Here is a 25,611-nt window from a genome sequence, read left to right on the forward strand (position 1 = left end):
ACGCCCTATTTCTCTTGTGCGAAGAGTTTACTCTCTAATCATTTACCGGTGGGCTCACTGGGATCGCCTTCACCACCACTTGCATCAGTCCTCGTGAAGAAGCGAACCGTGCTATCCAATACCTCTTTGTTAAAAAGTGTTTCCCTTCCAAACATTAAATGGAAGTCTCCATCCATATCTATAACCGACTTGCTATCTTGTGGAGCGGTCCGTTCGGGGCCTGAAGATGCAGCGGACTTCGTCTCGTCGATACTCCGAGGTGCGGATTGGGTGCTAACGTCACCTTTTCATGTGACTATCTCTCAGCTATCCAACTGTGTTGTGAAAGCCTTATCGACGCATTTAAGCTTGGTCTTGAATTCGCTGTCATCTTCTGATGATGAACTATCTATTTTATCTGCTTTTGGCATTGTAGTTTATCTTTTTAATCAAAGAGGATGGTACATTCCCACTTGTTATTGTAACCAAAACAATTGAGTTTGAATGAAAGTAAGCTGTGTTTCAAAAAAAAAAAAAATTTATGAAAATTTTACAATTAAAATATATGGAAATATAATCAATTAGAATTTTAAATTAATTAATAAAAATGATTTGACTATTTTTTTTTTCAATGAATTTTAAATTTATTCAAAAAAACCTTTTTACAACAAGTGTTACAACAAGTGGAACCAGAGTTAATCTCAAATCACAAAATTCAAACTACATCAAAACTCAGACAAAAATGACCGCTACTACACCCTTGTTTGAAACCAATATTGAAGAGCATTCTCCATGCCCTTACCACCTTTCATCCTAACCAGGCTAGGTTTATTTCTGATCCCTTTTTCAGTGAGTTTTGTCAGTAAAGCCATAGACATTAAGTTCTCCCCATGCTTCACTCTGTTTCTTTCTGTCCAGATAGCATAAGTAGCAGCATGAAAAGCATATCTTAGGCAAAATAAACTCCTCTTATCTAGAGCTCCACCAGAAATCTTCTGTACTATCTCAGACCAAACATCTGAATAAGAATTTCCGAGAATTCCACTAACAAGATACCTCCAAAGCTGGACAGAGTAAGAACATTTGAAGAATAGATGGTCTCGAGTTTCAGGTTCATTTTTGCAGAGCACACATGTAGTGTCTACTCCCTGACACCATTTAGAAATCATGTCCATTGTAGATAATCTGTTTTTCATTGCCAACCAGACTATGAATGCAAACTTCGGAGTCGCCATGGAGTTTATAAAATGTCCGACTATATTATGCTTAATCAATGTCCGAAAATCAAAAATTAATCGCACAATTTGTGAATAACACGTCATGTAAATGTTGGTTCTATGTAATTTTTTAAAAGTATATATTTTCTCTAATTCATTTCAATTTTCTTTAAAAAAAAAGTTATCTCTAGTTTTCAACTATAAAATAGTAAATATTATTTTCATCTATTGCATACTCATGGAAACCCGATTTTTCCTTTATAAATAGAGTTAATCTTTTTTTACTTGTAAAAGTGATTAAACATTTAATTTTTTCACTATGACTAAAACAAATAAAATCAGTTCAATAATCATTAATAATATAATATAATTTTTATATTAAATTAATAATATTATTTTTTGTTTCATTTTATATTTGTCGTTTAGGTTTATGTACAAAAATTAATAAAACATTAAAATTTAAAATTTTCATGATAAAAACATCATTGACATCTACCTAACTAAAATTCAAACAATAAGAACAAACTGTAAAATATAAAGACGTACAACATAAATGTAAAAAAATTAGATTAAAATTGAAAACAAGTAAATTAAAACAAAAACAAATTCTAAAACTTCAATTATTAGAAAAGGAGAAAATATTATTTATTTAATATGAAAGTGTAAAAAAATCAAAATTTATGTTTGTGAAAAATATATATTGACCATATTTAGATAAAAGTATATCAATATTGATGGTTAAACCCAATTTTATTATGTTTTATATTTTTTACATGATACATATTATTTATCTGGAGTTAGATTATAGAGCGATTTGTAAGAAAAATAGACAATAAATGAAAAATTGGCAAAAATGGAAAAGCAATAGAAAACATGGTTGTCAGAAGCATCTGTGGGGAGTGTTTTACCATAAGCCAATTCCTTTCACTAGATATAGAAAACCAACATATAGTATTATTATTATATTATTATTATTATTATTATTATTATTATTATTATATTATATATACATGACATATGTTTAAATTTAGAAGATATTTTCTATAAGCAAAAAAATTACCTACATTTCAAATAGATCTTCATTAATGCCCCAATCACATTCATCCTACTCCTCCTCTCCTGCTCCACCGAGACCCCAGCGACAGATTTAAGAATGACCCGTAAATCGCAAACAGAAAAGGTTGGGCCGAGACAAAGATCCATGGATTTGACGATGTAAGTGTCTAGCACGTTCTACATGCATCGCCGTGTGGTTAGCGGCAAACAAATTATCGCCGTGAGCTTCGCCGTCACAATTCCAATAGAGATTTTCTGATCTGAATCGCGATAGATGTGAGTGTGGCGGGGTTAATGTCATTTCTATTATATTTTACTCTCGAGGTTTTAGGTTTTGGTTTTTCTTTCTCTCTTTTGGTTTGTTCTGTTATTTTGAAGACATATAATAAAGTGAAACCATAAGAGAAAACTGCAAATTGATAATTTTGTGAGTGTTTTATGTGATTCAAATCTTTAGGCTAATTTCATTATACACTCAAAACTCAGTTGCATGTAACCAACATCAAATTTAGCTATATGCAAACTGTTTTCACCGACTACTTCTATAGTCAATAAAGTTTTAGTTTTTCATAAACGGCTAATAATACATATATACACACGGTCATCTGGATATGAAAAGATATACTAAGTTTATGTTTTCGAGTAAATATAAATCTCGATGACATCTGGAATATCACATCGTCAATGTTTTAAATATCCGGTAAACAAAATTAAACACCAGCTAACATAAAACATATTTGTATAAGTCAAAGTATAACCCTACTAACTTATATATTATCCAATTGAGTTGTGGTTATCAAAAACAAAATCGTCAGCCCTGTGTACCAACATCGAATTTAGCTATATGCAAACTGTTTTACCCGGCTAATTCTATAGTCAATAAAGTTTGTAGTTTTACATAAACGGCTAATAATAAAGATATCCACGCGGTCACCTGGATATTAAAGATATACTAAGTTTATGTATTCGAGTAAACATAAGTCTCGATTGTTGGACCCGAATATGACCCTCAGGTGAGGTACCGATAAGCGTGAGCTAGCATGTGGGTTGCGATAAGCCCATCATAACAAAGGGAGCTGAAAGCCGAGCTGACGACTGGACCTGGGAGACATCATAGCAGAGGTCACGACAGAAAGTGAGCTAACACCTTAAGAGACTCGGTCAAGAGGAGCCTAAAGCGAGCTCCGTAATTGAAGCCAAATATCTAGGAGAACAGTTGAAGGGTTGCCAACGAAACCTAGACTATATAAAGATGGAGAAGATAAAAGACAAGGGATCTTTTTTTTTCATATCAACTTTTGTACTAGATTAAAAGCATTACGTATTCTTTGATCATCTCAAGATACATTCCTTTGTATTCATCATCTTTCAACTCATCAATAAAATCATATTCATTCTTCAAGTTTATTTACGGGATTCAGCCCACGATTCTCATTCATCTCTCTTGACCTAACCTAAATCTAAGAAGTGAAACCTTGTCTCTCACAATTGGCGCCGTCTGTGGGGACAAATAATCGAATCCCTTTCTCTAAAGCTTAAAGGATGAATCCATTAGACGGAACGAATCCATCTAACCCCGATCAATCGAACCAGAGCAATAGCTCACCGAACGCACTGCTCCGGGGGCAAATAACCCGAGAGCCTCCGGAGGGACCAACTTTGGGTCCTCAGCCCTCAATAACCCATCGCATCAATCCGCTCCGAACCAAACGGAAGATCAGCTTTCTGAGATCCGTCGGATGATGCTCCAGTTAGTGGACAAAGCTCAAGAGACCGAGCGAACGGTGCAACAGTTAGCCGAACGGCAGCAACAGTTCGAAGAGATAACCAGATCTCAATCCGCAACGACCCAACCGTCCGTCCACCAGGGAAGAGGAGTCACTTTCCATGAACGGTTAGCTGACCCTTCCTTCCCTAGAGAGCGCCTGAACTTCTCCCCTGATAGCCCAGGTGCAGAAGGGCAGGAACCTGCTTTCCGAACGCCTCGCGCTAGGACAGCTCCTGCGTTTACCCCTCCTATCACCAGCACCATGGGGAGCAATGTAGCTACAACTAGCTCCATGCCTGATCGAAACACCGGTGGGAGCACCCGTTTGCCTCCACCGCCACCTCCTTCCGGGTCTGGAGCAGGAACCAACATACCGTCCGGGGCCAGAACATCAGCTTCAGTGTTTCAAGCTAGGGTTTCAACCCCAAGCACAGACGAATACCAAAGAACGGATGCTGATCCTGCAGCTCTCCGCACTAACCTCGCTCGGAGCCTAAGGACCAATGAGCGACCTATTTCGCCAGCTAGCTGGGAAGACGACCGAGCTCGGTCTCACCAGGAACCTGCTCGCCGAGTATCTGATAATGACCCAAATGTCCTTCCCTTCGAGGGACCTGACGCAATTCGCAGGTACATGGAGCGAACCCACGCAGCTCTCCAGAAATTGGGAGCTCAAGTTCACAAGGTAACGAGCTCAGCTCCCGAAATCGAGAGCTTAATTGAGGAGACTCGTGGAACTCCGTTCACCGATAGAATTGCCAACTCTTACATAAGAGATACTCGAAAAATTAAAATTCCTGAATACGATGGGAACGCAGACCCAAAGGCCTATTTAAGAGCCTTCCGATTAGCTATCGTTAAAGCTCACTTCACAAAGGAAGAGTGTGATGCAGGATATTGCAGAACATTTGCCGAAAACCTGATCGGAACAGCTCTCGAATGGTTCTCCAGCCTCGAGCCGAACTCTATAGACAGTTTCGATCAATTGGCTAACGCCTTTATGAAGCAATATTCAACTCACATCCTGAAACAAGCGTCTGAGGCTGACCTCTGGAAGATCAGACAAGGACTGGAAGACTCACTGCGAGTCTACATCGAAAAGTTCAGAGCAGTAAGAACTAAACTCTCGAATCCCAACGATCAGGTAGCCATTGAGGCTCTTAGGAGAGGTCTCTGGTATAAATCAGGTTTCTTCTCGGAGCTAACGCTAAATCCCCCTCCAACCATCGATGACGCCCTCCATAAGGCCTCTAGATACATTACCTTGGAGGAGGAAATGGCAGCATTAGATAAGCTCCACAGAAAACCCCAGAGTCACCCGAAAGGCGAAGCCTCCGATGGAAAGGGACCTCACAAAAGAGGTAGCTCCCGAAATAATCAGACCCAGGGAGAACATTCTTACGTAGTCGAGGAAGACAAGGAAGAAAAACCTGTCGCCGCGACAGCTAAAGCCCCCTGGTCCAAAGGTTATGACGAGAGCAAACATTGCTCTTACCACGATCGAAAGGGACATTCAACCGAAGAATGTTGGGACCTCCAACGACAACTGGCTGCTAAATTCGCAGCCGGAGAAATAAAAGATGTGGACCTCAAAAAGCCACAACCTTATCAGAAGAGAGGTCCCAGAGATAGCTCTCCGAAACGCGAGAGGTCACCTGAAAAAGAAACAGACTCACCACCCCCAGCTCCCAAAAAGAGAGTCGATATGATCCTTGGAAAGTTTCCACAAGGAAAAAGCCTACAAATCGAGGCCCTCTTGAGTAAACCACCTCCCCAATCGAGCCCTGGCTCAAGGATCGATTACATCCTTGGAGGGTCCGGTGTGTGTCAAGACTCCGTTAACTCTATTAAAAGTCACGTACGGAAAGCTGTGTCAAACACTCAGTCCAAACCGACCAAGCCTGAGTCTAACACTAAGATCTCTTTCTGGGAGAGTGAGACATTAGACCTCGATAGACCTCACGACGATGCCCTTGTCATAACATTAAATATAGCAGGGTACGAGGTACCTAAGCTCATGATCGACACCGGAAGCTCCGTCGATCTTATTTTCTACAACGCACTAAAGGGAATGGAAATAGACGACTACGAAATTGTGAAAATGACCAACTTCATAATTGTCGACAAACCATCCCCTTTCCACGCAATCCTCGGAAGGCCTTGGATTCATAAGATGAAAGCAGTAGCTTCAACTTATCACCAATGCGTGAAATTTCCAACAACCAACGGAATAGCTACCATACACGGTAGCCAAAAGATTTCAAGGATCTGTTACCTGGGAGGATTCGAAATCATAAAAGAATCCCCCCAATAGCAATTACAGATCCAGGAGAGTCGCGAAATGCAACGAAATATCCGAGGTCCCCCTAAGAACCTCACCGAAAAAGTTAGCATCGACGACTCAAACCTGAGAAACAGGTGAGCATCGGATCCGAGCTACCTCTCGAAACCAAAAAGGAGCTCGTCGAATTCCTAAAACAGAATATCAAAACTTTTGCATGGACCACCAGCGACATGAAAGGCATAGATGCAAATGTCACCACTCATAAGCTCAATGTAGACCCTACTTTTAAACCGATCAAACAGAAACGTCGTAAGCTAGGTCTAGAAAAAGCCCAAGCTGTCAACGACGAGGTCGATCGACTAACAAAGGCCGGGTCCATCCGAGAGGTACAATACCCCGATTGGCTAGCTAACCCAGTGGTAGTAAAAAAGAAGAATGGGAAATGGAGAATCTGTGTAGACTTCACCGATTTAAACAAAGCCTGTCCTAAGGACAGCTTCCCGTTACCTCATATCGATCGTTTGGTCGAAGCAACGGCTGGACACCAGCTCTTGTCCTTTATGGATGCCTTTTCAGGATATAACCAGATTATGATGGATCCTGAGGATCAAGAGAAAACCGCATTCATAACTGAACGAGGAACCTATTGTTACAAGGTCATGCCGTTTGGTTTGAAAAACGCGGGAGCTACCTATCAAAGGTTAGTAAATAAAATGTTCGCTGGACAACTCGGAAAAACCATGGAAGTCTACATCGACGACATGTTAGTCAAATCCTCAAAGGGGGAGGACCACATCTCCCATCTAAGAGAATGTTTCGAAATCCTCAACAAATACGACATGAAGCTAAACCCAGCTAAGTGTACCTTCGGAGTACCTTCCGGCGAATTCCTAGGTTACCTCGTAACCGAAAGAGGCATCGAAGCCAACCCGAAACAAATAGCGACATTCCTGGAAATGCCATCACCTAAAACGACCAGAGAGGTACAAAGATTGACCGGACGGATCGCAGCACTAAATCGATTCATCTCCAGGTCCACCGATAAATGCCTTCCATTCTATAAACTTCTGAAAAATAATAAGAAGTTCTTATGGGATGAAAAGTGCGAAGAAGCCTTCAAACAGCTGAAGGCTTACCTCTCGGAACCTCCGATACTATCCAAACCTGTAGTAGGAGAACCACTGTACCTGTACCTCGCCGTGTCGGCAGCTGCAGTCAGCGGAGTGCTAGTACGAGAGGAACAAAACGAACAGAGACCTGTCTATTATACTAGCAAAAGCTTAATAGACGCCGAGACGAGATATCCCACCATGGAAAAACTAGCCCTAGCAGTCGTGACAGCTGCCAGGAAGCTGCGACCTTATTTCCAATCGCACTCGATCATCGTAATGACCTCACAACCATTACGGACGATTCTGCATAGCCCTAGCCAATCCGGACGATTAGCAAAATGGGCTATAGAGCTCAGCGAGTACGACATCGAGTACAGACCCCGAGCAGCAGCAAAAGCTCAGGTCCTCGCCGATTTCGTTATTGAGCTAGCATCCGAACATCTAGACCAGGAAACAGAGGTTCCGAAATGGAGCCTATACGTGGACGGAGCCTCGTCAAGGCAAGGCTCCGGTGTCGGTTTAAGACTAACCTCCTCAGCCGGAGAAACCATCGAACAATCCTATAGACTTGGATTTAACGCTTCCAACAACGAGGCCGAGTACGAAGCACTAATCGCTGGATTAAAGCTCGCCCTGAGCCTCGGAATTCGGGAGCTAAACGCCTACAGCGACTCGCAGCTGGTAGCTAGCCAGTTTCACGGGGAATACGAAACAAGGGACGAAAGAATGGGGGCATACCTCGAGGTCGTCCTAAACCTCACAAAGCAGTTTGACAAGTTCGAGCTAACGAGGATCCCACGAGGGGAGAACTCCTCAGCAGACGCGCTCGCCGCATTAGCTTCCACATCCGACCCTCTCGTAAAACGAATTATACCCGTGGAAGGAATCGAGAAGCCAAGTATCGACATAGCTACCAAGGCTGAGATGGATAGCAAACCAAAGGAAAAAATAGAGGATAACAGCCTCCCGACGGTAGCTACCCAAGTTTTCACGACATTCTGGTTCCCGAAAACTAGAACACGCAGCTTCAGAAAGCACACCTCCAGGAAAGCAACCCAGAACCCGGAAAACAACGACAAAAGTGAAGGTACTCACCGAAGTTCAGACTCCCTAGAGCCTAACTCTACGAGTACCTCCGGGGGCACCATCCAGACCTCGGAGCCACTTGTCTATAAAGTCCAAACAAGAAGCCGCACCGCTCTTAAAAACGCATCTAGGAACGCTACACAAACCACAGGGGATAACGAGGAAATTGGAGATATTCCTCAGAACCCAGAACCTACTCCAACAAATATCTCCGGGGGCACCACGGCACCAGGTCCCGAACAGGAATCTCCCTCCTCTCTTCACAACAAAGTTGTAGGAAGAGAAGACTGGAGAATACCGATCATGGATTACATCCTAGAGGGAAAAATTCCACCCAACAAGTGGGAGGCTCGAAAACTCAAAGCTTTAGCAGCAAGATACTGTATAATCGAGTCAGCCCTCCACAAACGAAGTGTCTCCGGACCTTACCTAAAATGCGTTCACGGCCTAGTAGCTATGAAACTCATGAAGGAAATGCACGACGGTTCCTGTGGAAACCATTCCGGAGGCAGAGCCTTAGCCATCCGAATAAAAAGGCAAGGCTACTTCTGGCCTACCATTATCGCAGATTGTGAGGTCTACTCCTCATCGTGCGACAAATGCCAAAGGCATGCACCGATCATACACCAACCAGCGGAAAAGCTGTCTAACATATCAGCTCCCTACCCATTCATGAGGTGGTCTATGGACATTATAGGTCCATTAGTACCTTCAGGGAAAGGAAAGAAGTTACTAAACCTCCTGGTCCTAACCGACTACTTCACGAAATGGATTGAAGCTGAAGCTTTCCAACAAATAAACAGATTCGAGGTCGAAGGATTTGTTTGGAAAAACATCGTATGCAGGCATGGCGTCCCATACGAAATCGTAACCGACAATGGAGGACAGTTCATATCCCACGACTTCAAAAGTTTCTGCGATAAATGGAACATCCGCCTCACCTTCTCATCACCTCGGCGACCTCAAGGGAACGGACAGGCGGAGGCTGCCAACAAATCAGTTTTAGCAAACCTCAAGAAACGCCTAGGAGCCCAAAAGGAGCTTTGGTCGGAAAAACTACCCGAAGTACTATGGGCCTGCCGAACCACCCCACGAAAAGCTACAGAGGAAACTCCCTTCTCCTTAGCTTATGGGATGGAGGCTGTCGTCCCAGCAGAAACCACCGCAGGTAGCCTCAGACGGGAGCTCTGCACCTCAAATCCCGCAGCTAATAACCAGCTCCTGATGGATAGCCTCGACTTGATCGAGGAAAGACGAGACCAAGCCTTGCTTCGCATTCAAAATTATCAGCAAGCAATGGCACGACACTACAATTCCAAAGTAAGGCCCCGACAGTTCGCCGTAGGGGACCTAGTGCTTAGGAAAGTGTTCGAAGGAACAAAGGAACCGGGAGCTGGAAAGTTAGGAACCAACTGGGAAGGACCCTACCGAATTATCCACATAGTACGACCCGGAGTTTACAAACTCCAGAAGGTACGAACCGGGGTACCTGAAATCCGATCGTGGAATGCCACGAACCTCAAAAGATACTATCATTAGGTACCTAAAACCCCTGAACTACGTTTGGCTTGATCCCTTGACTGGGTACGTAGGCAACTCCGTCATGAGTGCAGCCCCAACCTCTTCTCACCAACCTCCTCACCTAAGCCAAAGGGGCAGGTGTTACCAAGAACACTTAGCCTAAAAATAGTTACTGTGTAAATAATCTGAATCATGTATTCTCTGATATCTGATATTAATAAAACGATTGATTCAGTTTCATAAACATCAAAGGTCTTAAAACCCTCCAAGAAAATTTAGGTCCCCCTAAATCGGGACCTAAGCTCAACAATCTCGAATACATTCAGGTCCCTGAAAACCTGAACCTAAGGTCTTAAAATCCTTAATACACCCAGAGGTCTTAAAATCCTTAACATAAACTAAGGTCTTAAAATCCTTAACAATCAGCAAGGTCTTAAAATCCTTAACATAAACTAAGGTCTTAAAATCCTTAACAATCAGCAAGGTCTTAAAATCCTTAACAATCAACCAGGTCCTAAAATCCTAATCAAAACCAGAAGGTCTTGAAACCCTTATCAAAATCGAAAAGTCTTAAAATCCTAAAGAATCAGGAAAATCCCGAAATTCCTCAATTCCATCCGTTAAACTTCAAAGGCCTCGAAGTCCTTCGAATTAACTCAGGTCCCTATGAATCTAAATAAAGGTTCCTACGAACCTGAACAACCAGGTCCCAGAACCTTTCGAATCGGACTCAGGTCCCCGAGCTAAAATCAAGAACTCCTCTTTAAGGTTATCACGACCGAATATCCATTAAGCTAAATGCTTATCATAAATAAAGACTAAAGGTCCTAATCCGACTCAACGATGACGGCACACAACTCATCTGAGATTCGCAATCACTATGATTAAATGAAACGAGGTTAAGTTCAAAAACTTAAAACAGAAATAATAGCCACGATTTAAACATAAGAAAGGGTTTAAAAACCTCCCCAGGCTATTGAAATCCAGCAAGCGTTAAGGTTTAAAGGCCTCCTCAGGCACTAAGTCACAAAACATAACGAAACAAAGCCCTTAGGCCGAAGTCTTAAAAACACAAAACATAAAGTTAAAAGAGCCGTAGCTCTCAATCTTCCTTCTCTTCCTGAATCGGATCACCAGCACCGGCAGGAACTCCCTCATCGACCACATTGCCGTCACCTCCTATTGCTGCCTCGACTGGAGCTAAGTCAGGAGCCATCAAACCCAAATTAGAGCCATACTCCCCAGAAAAGGATGGATTAAACATGTTAATCTCGAAAGTACCTGAACTCTCCGAGATCTGGGGAAGAGGAAGCTTGCTGACCGAGAAGTCAGAGACTTGAGCCTTCTCATACGCAGTTGTCGCTTCTGGTAATAAGGCCACCAATTGGTTGTACTCCTCTTCAACGCTTTGGATCTTGTTGTTCAGCATATCCTTCAAGAGGTCGGCATTAGCTTGGAGCTCCTGAGCGTACACCAAAGCGTCGACCTCATCTTTCTTCCTAGCAAACTTCTCCTTAACACAGACCAGGATCTTGCCGTAAGCTTCGGCGACTTCTTTCTTCCCTTCCCTGACAGCCAGCTTGACTTCAGCTTCCTTGTTCTTCTGGCTATCCCGGGATGAGGCAATGAGCTCACGTACTTGATGCTCAGCTATCTTTCGAGCAGCCTCTAAATCATTGATCCTCCTGCTCTTCACCTGGATATCGAGCTTTTGACTCTCGATCTCTCCTTGCTGAGCATCGGCCTTCGAGCCTAGCCTCGTCACTTCGGCTTCGAGTTCAGAAATTCGAACCCGGGCTTGGTCAAGATCGGTTTTGGCTGCCTTAACCATCTCGGTAACCTCAGCAAGTTCACCAGCATTGGGGGCAGCACACAGAGCATTCTCAAACCTGAGCTGGGCCCTGTTAACAGCCCCAGCCAACTGCAATAAATCCAAAGAAAATATATATATATATCATCGTCTCCAAAGAATGTAAACAAATAACAGATAGAGATCACGTACCTGACCCATACAGTGGGCAATATCGAGATACTCATCTCGGTTAGTCAGGTCCTTGAGCGCTGGAAGGGGACATCCCACGCTCTTCAGGTGCCTCATTATCGCAGCTAGGCCCCAAGAGTCATCCAGGATCGACCCAGGCTTCGAATGGGTAAAGCTCCACCCAACAGTCCCTCCTCTAGAGGACGAGGAAGAAGAACGGATGGAAGCTCCGCCCTGATCGATCCTGGGCCTCTTGTGTCTCGACGGCTCGATCTCAGAGGTACCCTTCGGAGCCTGGTAGTCAGCCTCCGGCACCTGGACCTCAGGGAGAGGAGCAGCATCCTGAGCTACAACCTCAGTTGGAGTAGTCTCGACAACAGGTTTGGATCCTCCGTCGTCCAAAACTTCCTTCATTGAGATAAGGAACGATCCTCCTTGGTTCCTGTCGCTTCCACGAGAAGCACTGGCAGCTTTAGAGGGGTTACCCCTAGAACGGAATGACGGTCGCAGAGTCATGTCACCTGGCTGAGACTTTTCAGTTCCCGAAGCACTAGCACCAGTTGAGATCGATACAACCGAATCGCCTGCCGAAACTGGAACAATGGAAATCCTTAAGTTTAAAAACTTCAAAGCGATAAAATCATTGAAAAGGTTCGGACAAGAACTCACTCTCAAGGTTCTCAGCAGGAATGGGATCTTGGAAAGAGGCGTTGTAGGTATCTGGGAATCTGGCTGCACTTATTCGAGAAGTGGTGTAGGCCACCCAGGTACAGGGACTCTGTTGCAACTTGCGGTATAGAGCCCTGGTGAGCTTGGTAGAGAGCTTCGGGGGATCTTCGATTTCTGCAAGTAAATCAGAGCAAAAGGTTACTCGGCCATAAATGAATAAAACGAAAAAAGCATATCCCTAGAATTCCTAACCAGATGGATTAGTCCAAGTGACCCTAAGGTTCCGACCCACAGGAACCGTCGAAGGATCAACTTTAACGTAAAAATACTTCTTCCTCCAGTCATCATCACTACTAGAGAATCTGAAGATAACATGATTGGGACGACTAGGGAGGTAGTAGGTCCCGGTACCACCCTCCTTAGAGGCGCTTTCCTTCAGGGAAAAGAGGCTCATAAGTTCGGTAAGACCGACGCTAACCCCCTCCTCTTTGGACCTAGTGATAAAGCCGTTTATCACCCGGATAACCGAGGGACAGAGTTGGGAAAGGGCTAACTGATAATGATCTAGTAGATCAAGCAGTAGGGTCGGAAGAGGAAATCTCAAGTGAGACTTGGAGATGTACTTCTCATGGCAACAGAACCAACCCTCCGGAGCGGTCTCGGGGGTTTCGTCAGAATTACAGGCACGGCCAAGCTCCTTTTGGGCGAGAGCTTGAACCATGAGGTTAACCACGTCTTGATTTTTCAGCAACGAAGGCGAGTGAGGACTGCTCCCACTAGAATCGTCTTTCTTCTTCCGTTTAGAAACTCTGGTCGCGATTGCCTCCCTGGCTGTCTTTTTCCCCTTCCTCATCTTGGCTCCGATTTCTTGCTTAACTTTCAGTAGTTTAGCTCCAGAAGCAGAGGGAGGCATCCCGGATTCCCCGGAACCTTCTTTCGGATGATCCATAGTATGGGAAGGTTAAGGAGAAAATCGATTGCAAGGTTTGGGAGAGAATTTGCAGAGAAAAGTAACGAGGAAGATAAAAAAAATCGCAGTAAAATAAAGAGAGAGAAGTTACCTTGAAAACCGAACGGAGGCGTGGAGAAAGTGGAAGGCTAGCAGTTAATGTTCACCGCTTTATATCCCATCACCTCTCGAGATTCGGAAAAGTCATTTCAAACCCTCTCCATCTGAACCATAGATTCTGCCAAACGTAATAAAGACCGTTAGATCGAGTAAGCTGAATCTAAATAGGATAAGAACTAATCATTATCTTAACGAAAAGATAAGATCGATAGCTAGATTCTAGCTTCCGAGACAAAGGATTTTATTCGGAAGCTGGGGGCAACTGTTGGACCCGAATATGACCCTCAGGTGAGGTACCGATAAGCGTGAGCTAGCATGTGGGTTGCGATAAGCCCATCATAACAAAGGGAGCTGAAAGCCGAGCTGACGACTGGACCTGGGAGACATCATAGCAGAGGTCACGACAGAAAGTGAGCTAACACCTTAAGAGACTCGGTCAAGAGGAGCCTAAAGCGAGCTCCGTAATTGAAGCCAAATATCTAGGAGAACAGTTGAAGGGTTGCCAACGAAACCTAGACTATATAAAGATGGAGAAGATAAAAGACAAGGGATCTCTTTTTTTTCATGGATGAACTTTTGTACTAGATTAAAAGCATTACGTATTCTTTGATCATCACAAGATACATTCCTTTGTATTTATCATCTTTCAACTCATCAATAAAATCATATTCATTCTTCAAGTTTATTTACGGGATTCAGCCCACGATTCTCATTCATCTCTCTTGACCTAACCTAAATCTAAGAAGTGAAACCTTGTCTCTCACATCGATGACATCTAGAATATCACATCGTCAATTTCTTAAATATCCGGTAAACAAAATTAGATACCAGCTAACATACCAAATATTTGTATAAGTCAAAGTATAACCCTCCTAACTTATATATTAGCCAACTGAGTTGTCCTTATCAAAAAAAAAAAATCGTTAGCCCCGTGAATATCGAAAACAACAGTATTAACAAGCTAATGTTACTTAGAATAAAGATTATGAAGATAAATATAGAAAAAGCCATACAACAATATTTTCCAGCTAACACAACTATTATCCGGCTCATAAGCTCCATTCTCTCTCCTTTTACAAACTGGTTTCATCCTTGCATTGCCCAATCTGCAATCACCATTAGATTCCTCCGATTTCTAGTCTACAACAGCCGTCAACAGAGAAGCAGGCGGAGCAACGAAAGCATAAGGAATCAGCTCGATCGGACCTCTGGATTCAAGGGAAGAAGCGGCATAGATTGTGGGCTCTTATTTCTCGCGGACGGTCTGAATCCATGGAGATGGACGACGTGATTGTGCAAGGATGCCAGGATTCTAGCTCATATAAGAAGAGATGGAGCCCTGAAATTGAACAATATATGAAGTGGGTATAAGCCCTAATGATGGAAAATGATTCAAAACGGAAAAACAAGGAATAGACTTACAATTGTATAAATCCTAGAGACTCTGGTGAGACTAAAGAATAGAAATCGGAGAGTTTATTTTGGAACAAAGGCTCCGACGGAGAACACAAAGAGATTGAAAGAGATGAGAGATGGTAACGACGGAGAAACCAAAAATAATGAGAGAGATGAGATAGTTGATTTTGAAAAGAAGAGTGCATCAATTGTAGAGATTAGTGTAGTCTCTCTCTCTCTCTTCACGGGTGATGGGTTTTGCAAATAGGCATAAGGAAAAAATGGACATAAAAAACACATCATCTGAAAAGTCAAAATTCCATCTACGCAAATATACAAGTTATCGGTGTATGGGGACCGCAATTTCTAAGATCCTAAATAAAAATATTTGTATTTATATATTTTTTGTTAAAAACATAATTTTAAATTTCATAAATAAGAAAAAAACTAAAATATCACAAATAAATAGTATGAAATTTGATTTTAAGCTTTTATTATGGTCTCCGAAATATTAAAAACATTTTTTGTATTACTTGAATTAATAAAACATATATTAGAGCATCAATATTAAAGAGAAATTCTCAAGAATTTCTTATATATTTACTTATATTTTTTATTTTGTCTTTTAAAAATTTAAAAACATAATATGCTGGGCTAATAAAGAAGGAACACATAAAGAACGAGTATTTAAGAAAAGTTTAGGGATTTTTTTTTTTAAAAGTCCAAACTTTATGTTTCCTAAATTTAGGGAGTTTATTAATGAAGAAACGTCTTTCATGTTTTTGTTCCTTCTCCTCTTTCTTCACTAAGTTTCATTATTATAGTGTGAGAGACTCCTTCTCATACCCTCACTAATCATGCTCTTAATTTTTTACTAAGTCGGAGATTCTCCTTAAGACTTAAAAAAAACGCTCTCAGGCGACTTTCTCGAGACGGTTTGGTAAAGCTAGTTTGACTTTCACACGGTTTTGCCAAAACCCCGGTTTATTGCCTTTCTAGTCATGCTTACTAAACAGGCTTTTATCTGACCTCTCCACCAACCCGATTCTTTTTCCCTTTTTAGAAGTTTTTTTCAAAATCCCATACCACCACTGGTTTCTCCGACGTTTCTCCACGGCGGAGGCCGTCTAGACTCTACCTTTGCACCCCATTACTTTGTTTCGCATGGAATCCGAACTACTGATGGGGGAAGACAAAATTAGGCTCTCAAGAACGGTCTAAACGAGGGTAGAGTCGAGAGTTACTCCTCTACCACAGCGTCGTCACATCTAAGCCACTACAGCCACATATCTCCTTCCCCTGCACAAGTCTAGAAATTAGTTACTCCGGCGACCTCGATACCTCCGCTTAAGCTCACACGAACTACTACATTCTACGACATAGTAACCATACTTGCTTCAGACCCAAGCCACTCACTCCCGTTGCAATATGGCAAGGAGATTCACATCTGAAGAGAAAGGCAAAGCTATTACCCAAAACTCTACTGGGCCTCCGCGTCTCAGGATGCGAGCACCGGAGTTCGACCCTACCGATCTGATTAAGGAAAACATGCTTAAGCTTGTGGGTCGGTTGACGAATCCAAAAGAACAGAGGATGAGAGCCGTCCTCTCCTACCTAGCGAGAAAATGGAACCTGATGGAACACGCCTCAGGGTCAGACCTAGGTGATGGCTGCTTCCAATTCCGATTCAAGAAGGAGGAAGACCTTCGAGACGCCCTCAACAATAGACTTTATAAATTTGGGTGCTGGATGATTATTGTTCAACGGTGGGAGCCAATTATCTCTCAAAGCTTCTCATCGCAAATTCCGTTCTGGATCTCCTTAAGAGGGATCCCGCTCCACTACTGGCACGAAAAGGTGGTACGCAACATAGGCCTAGGCTAGGGGAGCTTGAAACTTATGAAGTGACGAAAACTACAGCTCGGGTTAGGGTAGTAATTGATGGGCTGAAACCACTGATAATGGAGGCGGCAATGGACTACGAGTCCGGAGAAGAGAGCATTATAGCACTGGATTATGAAAACTCACTGCTCTAACTGTTACCGCCTCTCCCATCTACAGTCGCAGTGCCCAGAAAGAGCTACTACATATCCCAACCTAACAGAGGACACTACTCCAGTGCAAAGAAAGTTGCAGAGATCTCCCACACCGTCTCACCAAACAGTCTGGGAATCAAAGGCCAGTCTACTGGTTACAACAAGCCATACCAGCAACGTTTGGATCGACACGGGGGACCTTTTGGGAACAGAGTCTCCTCTGCGGCACTCCATCCGCCAGGACCGCGAAACAAGGTTGCACCAAGTTCCTTCCAGCAGAACAACCCTCAAAAGGCTCGAACTCAGATGGACCACAGAAACAACGAAGTTACATCACCGCCTTATACGAGGCGTAGAACCACATACCATACAGACAGACATAGAGAGGGAAACATCGCAGAACGTAAGGATAACTCTCCAGTCTTACAATGGAGAGCTAGATCACCGGTGGTAGCCCAGGAAGTTACGCCTCCTAGTTCTCCTTTCCAACCTCCTAGACGCTCGGTTGGAAGAAACTTGGAATCTAGAGATTTCCCACCAGCTATTGAATTACCCTCCAGAGAGGAGGTGCTGGAAGAGCTTCGAGAAACTACTCTTCAATATATATGCTGCCCTGATCCTATGGAAAGTGCAGCACGAAAGCAACGTGTACTTCAGAGCGAGATGAATAGAGGTGTGGAAGAAGCAGCTACTCGTATCTTACAAGCTTCAGCTGCTCTGGCGAGAACTGAGACATTACAAGTATCAGAGCTACTCGTATCTTACAAGCTTCAGCTGCTCTGGCGAGAACTGAGACATTACAAGTATCAGACCTTCAAATCCATAGCAATCAGGAGAACTTGCAAGCTTAAACCTCATCTGTGCCAATAAGAAAGCGGGGACGCCCCCCAACATCTAAAGGGAGAAGAACCACTGTTAGAGCTAGCCCGAAAAAAATTTCCGGTATGGGATCAAAAAAGAGAAACATAGCTCGCCTTCATGCTTCTCCAGGGACATCATCGCGTGCGGGCACAAGACAGACTACTCAACAAGCTGCATCATCTGCGTCGGCTACAGCACTGCCGATAGTGCTAATCCCAGCAAGTTCGAGGAATACTATGGATTTTCCTCGGCAAACTCCCGTTCTTCCTTAGCAATATTGAGTTGGAACTGTCGTGGGTTGGGGAACCCCATGACAGTCCAACATATTAGAAAGCTCCGACGACAAGCTTCCCTAGATGTAGTCTTCCTCATGGAAACCAAGAATCAAAATCCCTATGTGCTTAAAGAACTTGAATTTATGGACACGGATCATCATTTCCTAGTTCCCCCGGAGAGGCCTAGTAGTGGAGGACTCGCCCTCTTCTGGAAACAAGATCTAAATCTTCAGATTCTATCTTCCTCCAAGAATGTAATAGATACCATGATTACCCATAAGGGAGCTACTGTTTATACAACATTTGTTTATGGGGAACCAGAAGTGCCTAATAGAAGTGTTATTTGGGATTCTCTGATCGATCTTTCACTTCATAGAAATGAAGCATGGTTATTAACTGGTGACTTCAATGAAATCGTGGATAACAATGAAAAATCAGGAGGTCCGGAAAGAGCAGAAGGAACTTTTGGAGCCTTCCGAGATATGCTTGCTCGCTGCGATTTATTTGACCTCAAGCATTCCGGTAACAACTTATCTTGGAGAGGTAAACGACACAGTCACATGGTATATTGCAGGCCAGACAGAACTGTGGTTAATCCGGCTTGGTCTGATAGATTCCCAACAGGGAGATGTCAATACCTTAACTTCGAAAGCTCGGACCATAGACCGTTGATTACAGTCTTTGACTCACCAAAACGCCATAAAGGACGCCTCTTCCGCTATGACCGTCGACTTCGGGACAATGAAGACGTGAAAAAACTTATAATGGAGGTCTGGAACGGTAATACCGAAGCTCCCGTGAATACCCGCCTCGCTATGTGTAGAAGAGCCATCTCATCTTGGACTCGAGAACAGCATGTTAACAGCAAGGAGGAGATCGGTAGACTAAAACAATGTCTGGAAGTGGCAATGACTGATCCACAAGGTGATGAAACCCTTATTACAGCTCTCAACTCGAAGCTAAGGATCGCGTATAAGGCTGAAGAGGACTTTTGGCTACAAAGAAGTAGGATTATGTGGCTATCCTTAGGTGACAAAAACTCCGGCTACTTCCATGCGATAGCTAAAGGTCGACGTGCTCGCAACCGCTTGACAGTTATAGAAGGTGAAGACGGCACGGCATACTACGAAGAGGATCAGATTGCGCATCAAATTGGCCTCTATTTCTTGAGCATCTACACATCAGAGATAACAAGCGAGACTACCTCAGCCACAAGAGACATTGTCACATCAGCCCCTGCACCCAGGATATCGGCCTCACACAATGAAAATATCGTATTAATACCCGATGCAGCTGAGATTAAAATGCCTTGTTTCTCATCCATCCGGACAAAGCACCAGGCCCGGATGGCTTCTCGGCAAGCTTCTTCCACTCCAACTGGAGCACTGTCGGACCGGCTCTGATCCTCGAAATCCAGAACTTCTTCAGAACTGGTTATATGCCGCCAGCGTCAAACACTACGCATGTCCGGCTTATACCAAAAGTGACTGGAGCTAAACTGGTATCGGAATATCGGCTGATAGCCTTGTGTAATGTACTCTACAAGGTTATCACGAAGATCCTCTCACTCCGACTCAAACCTATACTCCAAGACATCATCTCGAAAACCCAATCGGCCTTTGTACCCGGGAGAGCTATTTCCGACAACATCCTCATTACTTCATGAGATCCTCCATACGCTCAAGATGTCTGAAGCAGAAATCCATTGTTCTATGGCGCTTAAGACAGACATGAGCAAAGCTTATGACAGGTTGGAATGGCATTTTATTGAGACTGTCCTGGAACGATTCGGCTTTGCGAGCTCCTTTGTCAACCTGGTTATGCAGTGTGTGAGCTCAGTTTCATATTCATTCCTCGTCAATGATACAGCACATGGCAGAGTACTCCCCTTGCGAGGAATACGACAAGGAGATCCATTATCGCCTTACATCTTCATACTGTGTGGAGAAGTATTATCCGGACTGTGTAGACGAGCTCAGCGCAGTGGCCATTTGTCAAGACTGAGAGTGGCCATTCCGACTCCACGCATAAACCATCTATTGTTTGCCGACGATACTATGTTTTTCTTGGATACGGACGACAGGAGCTGTTCCTCGCTGATGAAGATACTACACCAGTACAAGACTTCCTCTGGACAGCTTATCAACACCGCCAAATCCTCAATCTCCTTCTCAGCAAAGACCCCGCAGGTAATACGGGAACGTGTTAAATCACACCTCGGGATTGCACAGGAAGGAGGAGTAGGTAAATATCTAGGACTCCCGGAACATTTTGGTCGACGAAAAAAAGACCTATTCACAAGCATTGTCGGCCAGATCAAACTGAAGGCAGCTGGTTGGGCATCGAGACAACTCTCTAGTGCTGGCAAACTAGTTATGTTGAAAGCGGTGCTGACTGCTAAACCATCCTTTGCGATGTCATGCTTCCAATTACCGGTGAGTTTGTGTAGTCGGATTCAGTCAGCTTTTACGAGATTTTAGTGGGATGTGGCTCCGGATAAAAAGAAAGTGTGCTGGGTAGCTTGGGACAAGATCACGGCACCTAAAGCGGTGGGAGGCTTAGGAGTAAGAGACATTCAAGCCTTTAATGCGGCTCTCCTTGCGAAGCAGGCATGGAGGATAGTAACGAAACCAGAGTGCTTATTATCAAGAGTTTTACGGGGAAAGTATTGCAACAAAAGCCCCTTTCTCCAAGCTGAGGCACCGAAAGCCGCTTCCCATGGCTGGAGAAGCATTTTAGTAGGAAGAGACCTACTGATAACAAACCTGAGCAAAACCATTGGAGATGGAGAAAGCACAAGAGTGTGGAAAGATCCATGGTTGAGTATGGATTTTCCGTCGAGACCAGTCGGCCCTGTGCAGGAGACACACCAAGACCTCTTTGTCGCAGACCTCATGTGTAGAGGAACGAGGGAATGGAATATCCCTAAGATACAGAGCATCCTACCCCAGCATGTACCGGAGGACTCCTATGTATGGCTCGCATCCAGTTCAGGTATTTATTCAGCTAAGTCTGGTTATTATGTGGCAACAACAATGGAGACAATCGAGCCCACAGCCAACCAGACATATTACAAGGTGATCTGGAAATGCAAGACTTCACCGAAGCTGCACCTCTTCCTATGGAAAATAGCCGAGGGAGCTCTGGCTCTAGGAGAGAACCTAGCAAAGCGAGGACTTACGTCCAACGTAATGTGTCGGCATTGTGGAGAACTCGAAACCGCTGAACACATCTTCCTACAGTGCCAGTTTACTAGAGAGATATGGAATTTACAGATTTGGCCATCTAGTTTGAGCCCAGCGGAGTGTACTTCATTTAGTGAAGCCTTCTTAGGGTCTGCATCATTGCCCCTGCTACCGCCGTGGGGCCTGACAGGGAATATCTTCCCATGGGTTGTATGGGGAATTTGGACAGCAAGGAACTACTTGATCTTCGAAAACAGGGCATGGACGCCATTGGAGATTCTTACCAAAGCGGTAAGTAATGCAAAAGAATGGCATCTTGCTCTGATATCTACCACTCAGCCTCGCGCTTCTATGTCACCTAGCTCGATCCCACCCTTACAAAACACATGCCTGCTATGCTTTACTGATGCAGTGTGGCATGCTACAACATCTAGAGCAGGATGTGGGTGGATCTTCATCACCCAGAAGGACGAGCAACCACATCAGGGTACGGCTACATTTGATAACACCTCGTCCGCACTAGTAGCTGAAGCGTTAGCTATTAGATCGGCTCTTCTCAACGCCCTCGAAGCTGGCTTTACAAGAATCTGCATCAAGTCAGATTGTCAAGCACTTGTTGCTGTCATCAACTCGAAGAATCACCCGAAGGATCTCTACGGAATCTCACGGGACATCGAGCATCTATCCCTCTCCTTTGATTGTATTGTTTTTTCTTATGTATCCAGAAACTTGAACTCCTTGGCTGATTCACTTGCTAAATCAGCTCTGTACTTGACTACCACCAACTATTTTTAGTTGGGCTGAAGATCTTTAATATGTGATGTGTTGTGTTAAAAAAAAAAATTGTTTTACTAAATGCTAAGCAATATTTTGTTCTGTGTTTTACAGTTTTATTCGCAGTCATCACATGTGTTTGCAAATAACATTTCAAGTATGGACACAGCCATCGATGTTGAACTTGGTGAACTGAATTTGCATTTGGCAGATGAGTACCAACAATGCTATAAAGAAAACATTCTCGGAACAGAGCCAAACTCTGGTTTGTTGATGCATATAGAAAAGATTAGCTTGAACTGGGCAAGAAGAGATTGCAGAAACGACTTAGTGCTCTCTGTAAACGTGACTACAATGAGGATCTATTTATCATACAAGCGCGTCGAATCTTTTACAACAAATGCTGTCTCCTTCGAAGCTCTCGTTAAGAAGTTAACTGTTTCAGGCGAAAAGACGAATAAGACTGGAGGAGTGGAACTATCCCATGCAACTGAGAAAGAAACTAGGCTTGCGAACCTTACTCTTACACGTTTCATTGTAAATTTCTGTGATGCTACAGGATTGGATAATACAGTTACAGACTCGGTCTCTCTTGAAGTAACAGGGTTTAGCTTTTCTCTCAACAAGGATAAACACTCAACCGAAATGGAATTTTTAGGGGGGAAAGCCATCTCCAGGTTACATTGTTTGATATGCACAACGCCAAGCTTACACGTCTATCTGGTGGGCTTGACATTAATTTTCTTTTAAGTGCGACTGATATATCGCTGGGTTGGGAACCGGACGTTCATCTATATTTATATGGACTGTATCTGCGTTTGAGTTCATTGGCATACGCACAAAATGTTGAAGAACATGAATGCGTGGCCGGTTTGGTTGACGTGGAGACGACGGAAAGGAAATCGATCTTTGCTATTGATGTGGAAATGTTGACGATATCAGCTGGGCTAGGAGATGGTGTGGAGGTTAAATTTAATGCACGATCAATTTTTACTGAGAATGCTTTCATAGGACTGCTTGTTGAAGAGCTTATGCTTGCTTTGAACGGATCTCGAGTACTGAAAACTACAAGAATGCAGCTATCAAGAATCCCTACCGTCCTTGGGACTGGGTAGTACAAGGACTCGATGTTAATATTTGCATGCCATACAAACTGAAGTTGCGCGTCATAGCTGATTCCATTGAAGAGAAGTTGCGAGACTTGAAGCTTATAACTGAAGCTGAAGAAGAAAGCTTGGAGCCTAAGAATTCAAGTCCAGGTTTTGGCCGGTTAAGATTTTGCATAGGAAGGCTAAACGCATATATTGAGGAAGAACCTATCCAGGGTTGGCTTGATGAACACTATCTGCTGCTGAAGAAAGAAACATGTGAGTTGGCTGTAAGATTGAAGTTTGTTGAAGATTTTATACACAAAGCAAGTCATAAAGGTGCAGAAACAAGTGAAAGAAAAATAGTTTTTGATGGGGATATGAAATTGATGTCCATGATCCTTTAGCTATTAGCAAAGTGAAGGAAGAGATTCAGATACAGTCGTTTTGATCATATTATCAAGCATGCCAGGGTTTAGTTCCCACGGAGGGTTCAGGTGCTTGTAGGGAGGGATTCCAGGCAGGTTTTAAGTCAAGTGCTGCTAGAAACTCTCTTCTTTGGGTTTGCGCCACAGACTTTGATTTAAACTTGACGGCAGTTCGTGGCTGTGATGATGATGCTGGGTTGATGGAAGTCTTGAGAAAGCTTGATCCTAGTTGTAAAGAAATAAGTGGAAGCAAGGTTAATCTGAAAACTGGAAGCTTGGTGGTTAAGTTAAGAAATTACACACTTCCTCTTCTCTCTGCGAGTTCTTGCAAATGTGAAGGTCCCATTGTTCAACAGGTATCATTGTTTTCTTGTTATGATTAATCTTTGTTATTATCTCTCACTTGACTGGTTATTGACTTCTTGAAATTGTTCTCTTAAACTAGGCGATGAGTTCTCAGCCACACTCGGATTTGCAAATGAGTCCATGTGCCCGGCCACAGGTTTCCAACGAGGAACAAAGCTTACCTTGGTGGGATAATATGAGAAACAACGTTCATTGCAATATCACTTTATCTTTTTCTGAATCGTCCAAGTGGAATGTTCTTGCTACAACAGATCCATATGAGAGTCAAGGTAAACTCCAAATAGTGACCGGTCCTATCGAATTTAAGCAGTCAGATGGTCGTGTGGTTGTTAATGCTAAAGACTTTTAAGATAAAGTTGAGGAGTCGACACTCTCTAAATGTTCCAGCTGGCGGCAACTCTGGAGCTGCGTTTTTCGAAGCCCCGCTGTTTAATATCGAAGTTACAATGGACTGGGAATGCGAGCCTGGGAGTTCTTTGAATGTTGTTGATCCGCTCAGATCAGCATCGCTCTCGCTTCGATTCAATTTATCCCTTAGACCCATTGACAAGAATGAGAGCATGTCTCGTTCATCACCAACAATTAATCTTGGAGCACAAGATTTGGCATGGATACTCAAGTGCTGCAGTTTGTATAGTGATCCTCCGCACAAGTTACGTTCTTTCTCGGGAAGGCCTAGGTTTGGAGTCCCAAGAGTTGTCCTAGTAGCTGAAGACTTATCTCTAGATCAGGTGATGACGGAGTTTATGGTCCGTGTAGATGCCGCTCCTTTTCTAATAAACTACGTGCCTAGTGACCTTGATGACCCTGCCAAAGGATTGATTTTTGATATTAAAGAGCTAAAATACGAATTATGCTACAGTCGCGGGAAGCAAAATTATACATTAGAGTGCAAGCGGGATGCACTTGACCTTGTATATCAAGGTCTTGATGTTCATGTGCCTAAGGGTTTTATTAATAAAGATGGGCACAAGGGGGATGAAAAGAATCGTGATGCAGGGTTTCTATTGTATTGTGATTATTGTACTATTAGAAGACAGGCTCCAAAAGCTGATATTGAAAGACTATCGGCATGGCAGGAGGCTGGAAGAAAAAATCTTGAGGTTACATATCTGCGGTCAGAGTTTGCAAATAGAAACGAGAGTGATGAAGATCTACAATCAGATCCTAGTGATGATGATGGATACAATATAGTCCTTTCTGACAACTGTCAGCGGGTCTTTGTTTATGGTCTCAAACTCTTGTGGACGATAGAGAATAGGAATGCTGTTTTCTCTTTTGTTAGCGGAATATCGAAGGGGTTCGAACCTTCTCCTTCTCGTCAGTATACGCAGAGCAAGATTCTTGAAGGAAACCAAAAAAATCAAGAGGAAACTTCAACATCTTCTGCAAGCTCAGGAGAAAGCCGAACAATTGGTATGTGTTCAATTCATTTAGTAACTGCCATTTGTTTCAGAATTT

General features: G+C 43.3%; 1 protein-coding gene and 1 pseudogene across 5 annotated transcripts; one reads left to right on the forward strand and one right to left on the reverse strand.

Annotated features, from left to right (window-relative positions):
* The window catches only part of LOC125605244, a 36,759-nt pseudogene that overhangs the window by 4,938 nt on the left and 6,210 nt on the right, over window positions 1-25,611 (forward strand).
* Window positions 10,887-16,168, reverse strand: LOC125605243. 5 transcript variants are annotated; one of them, XM_048775160.1, is made up of 5 exons: window positions 15,165-16,168; window positions 13,735-15,081; window positions 12,026-12,847; window positions 11,305-11,944; window positions 10,887-11,217 (listed from the first exon to the last, which is right to left on the reverse strand). In XM_048775160.1, the coding sequence occupies exons 3-5, from the start codon at window positions 12,518-12,520 to the stop codon at window positions 11,126-11,128; spliced, it is 1,227 nt and encodes a 408-aa protein (XP_048631117.1). In that variant the 5' UTR covers window positions 12,521-12,847; window positions 13,735-15,081; window positions 15,165-16,168; the 3' UTR covers window positions 10,887-11,125. The 5 variants fall into 5 exon arrangements, with proteins under 5 accessions (XP_048631117.1, XP_048631115.1, XP_048631116.1 ...); XM_048775158.1 differs by lacking the exon at window positions 15,165-16,168 and having other exon boundaries at window positions 10,887-11,944; window positions 12,026-12,597; window positions 12,674-12,847; window positions 13,735-14,533; XM_048775159.1 differs by lacking the exon at window positions 15,165-16,168 and having other exon boundaries at window positions 10,887-11,223; window positions 13,735-14,529.

The sequence above is a fragment of the Brassica napus genome, unplaced genomic scaffold (assembly GCF_020379485.1).
Source record: "Brassica napus cultivar Da-Ae unplaced genomic scaffold, Da-Ae ScsIHWf_730;HRSCAF=1057, whole genome shotgun sequence".
Classification (NCBI taxonomy): domain Eukaryota; kingdom Viridiplantae; phylum Streptophyta; class Magnoliopsida; order Brassicales; family Brassicaceae; genus Brassica; species Brassica napus.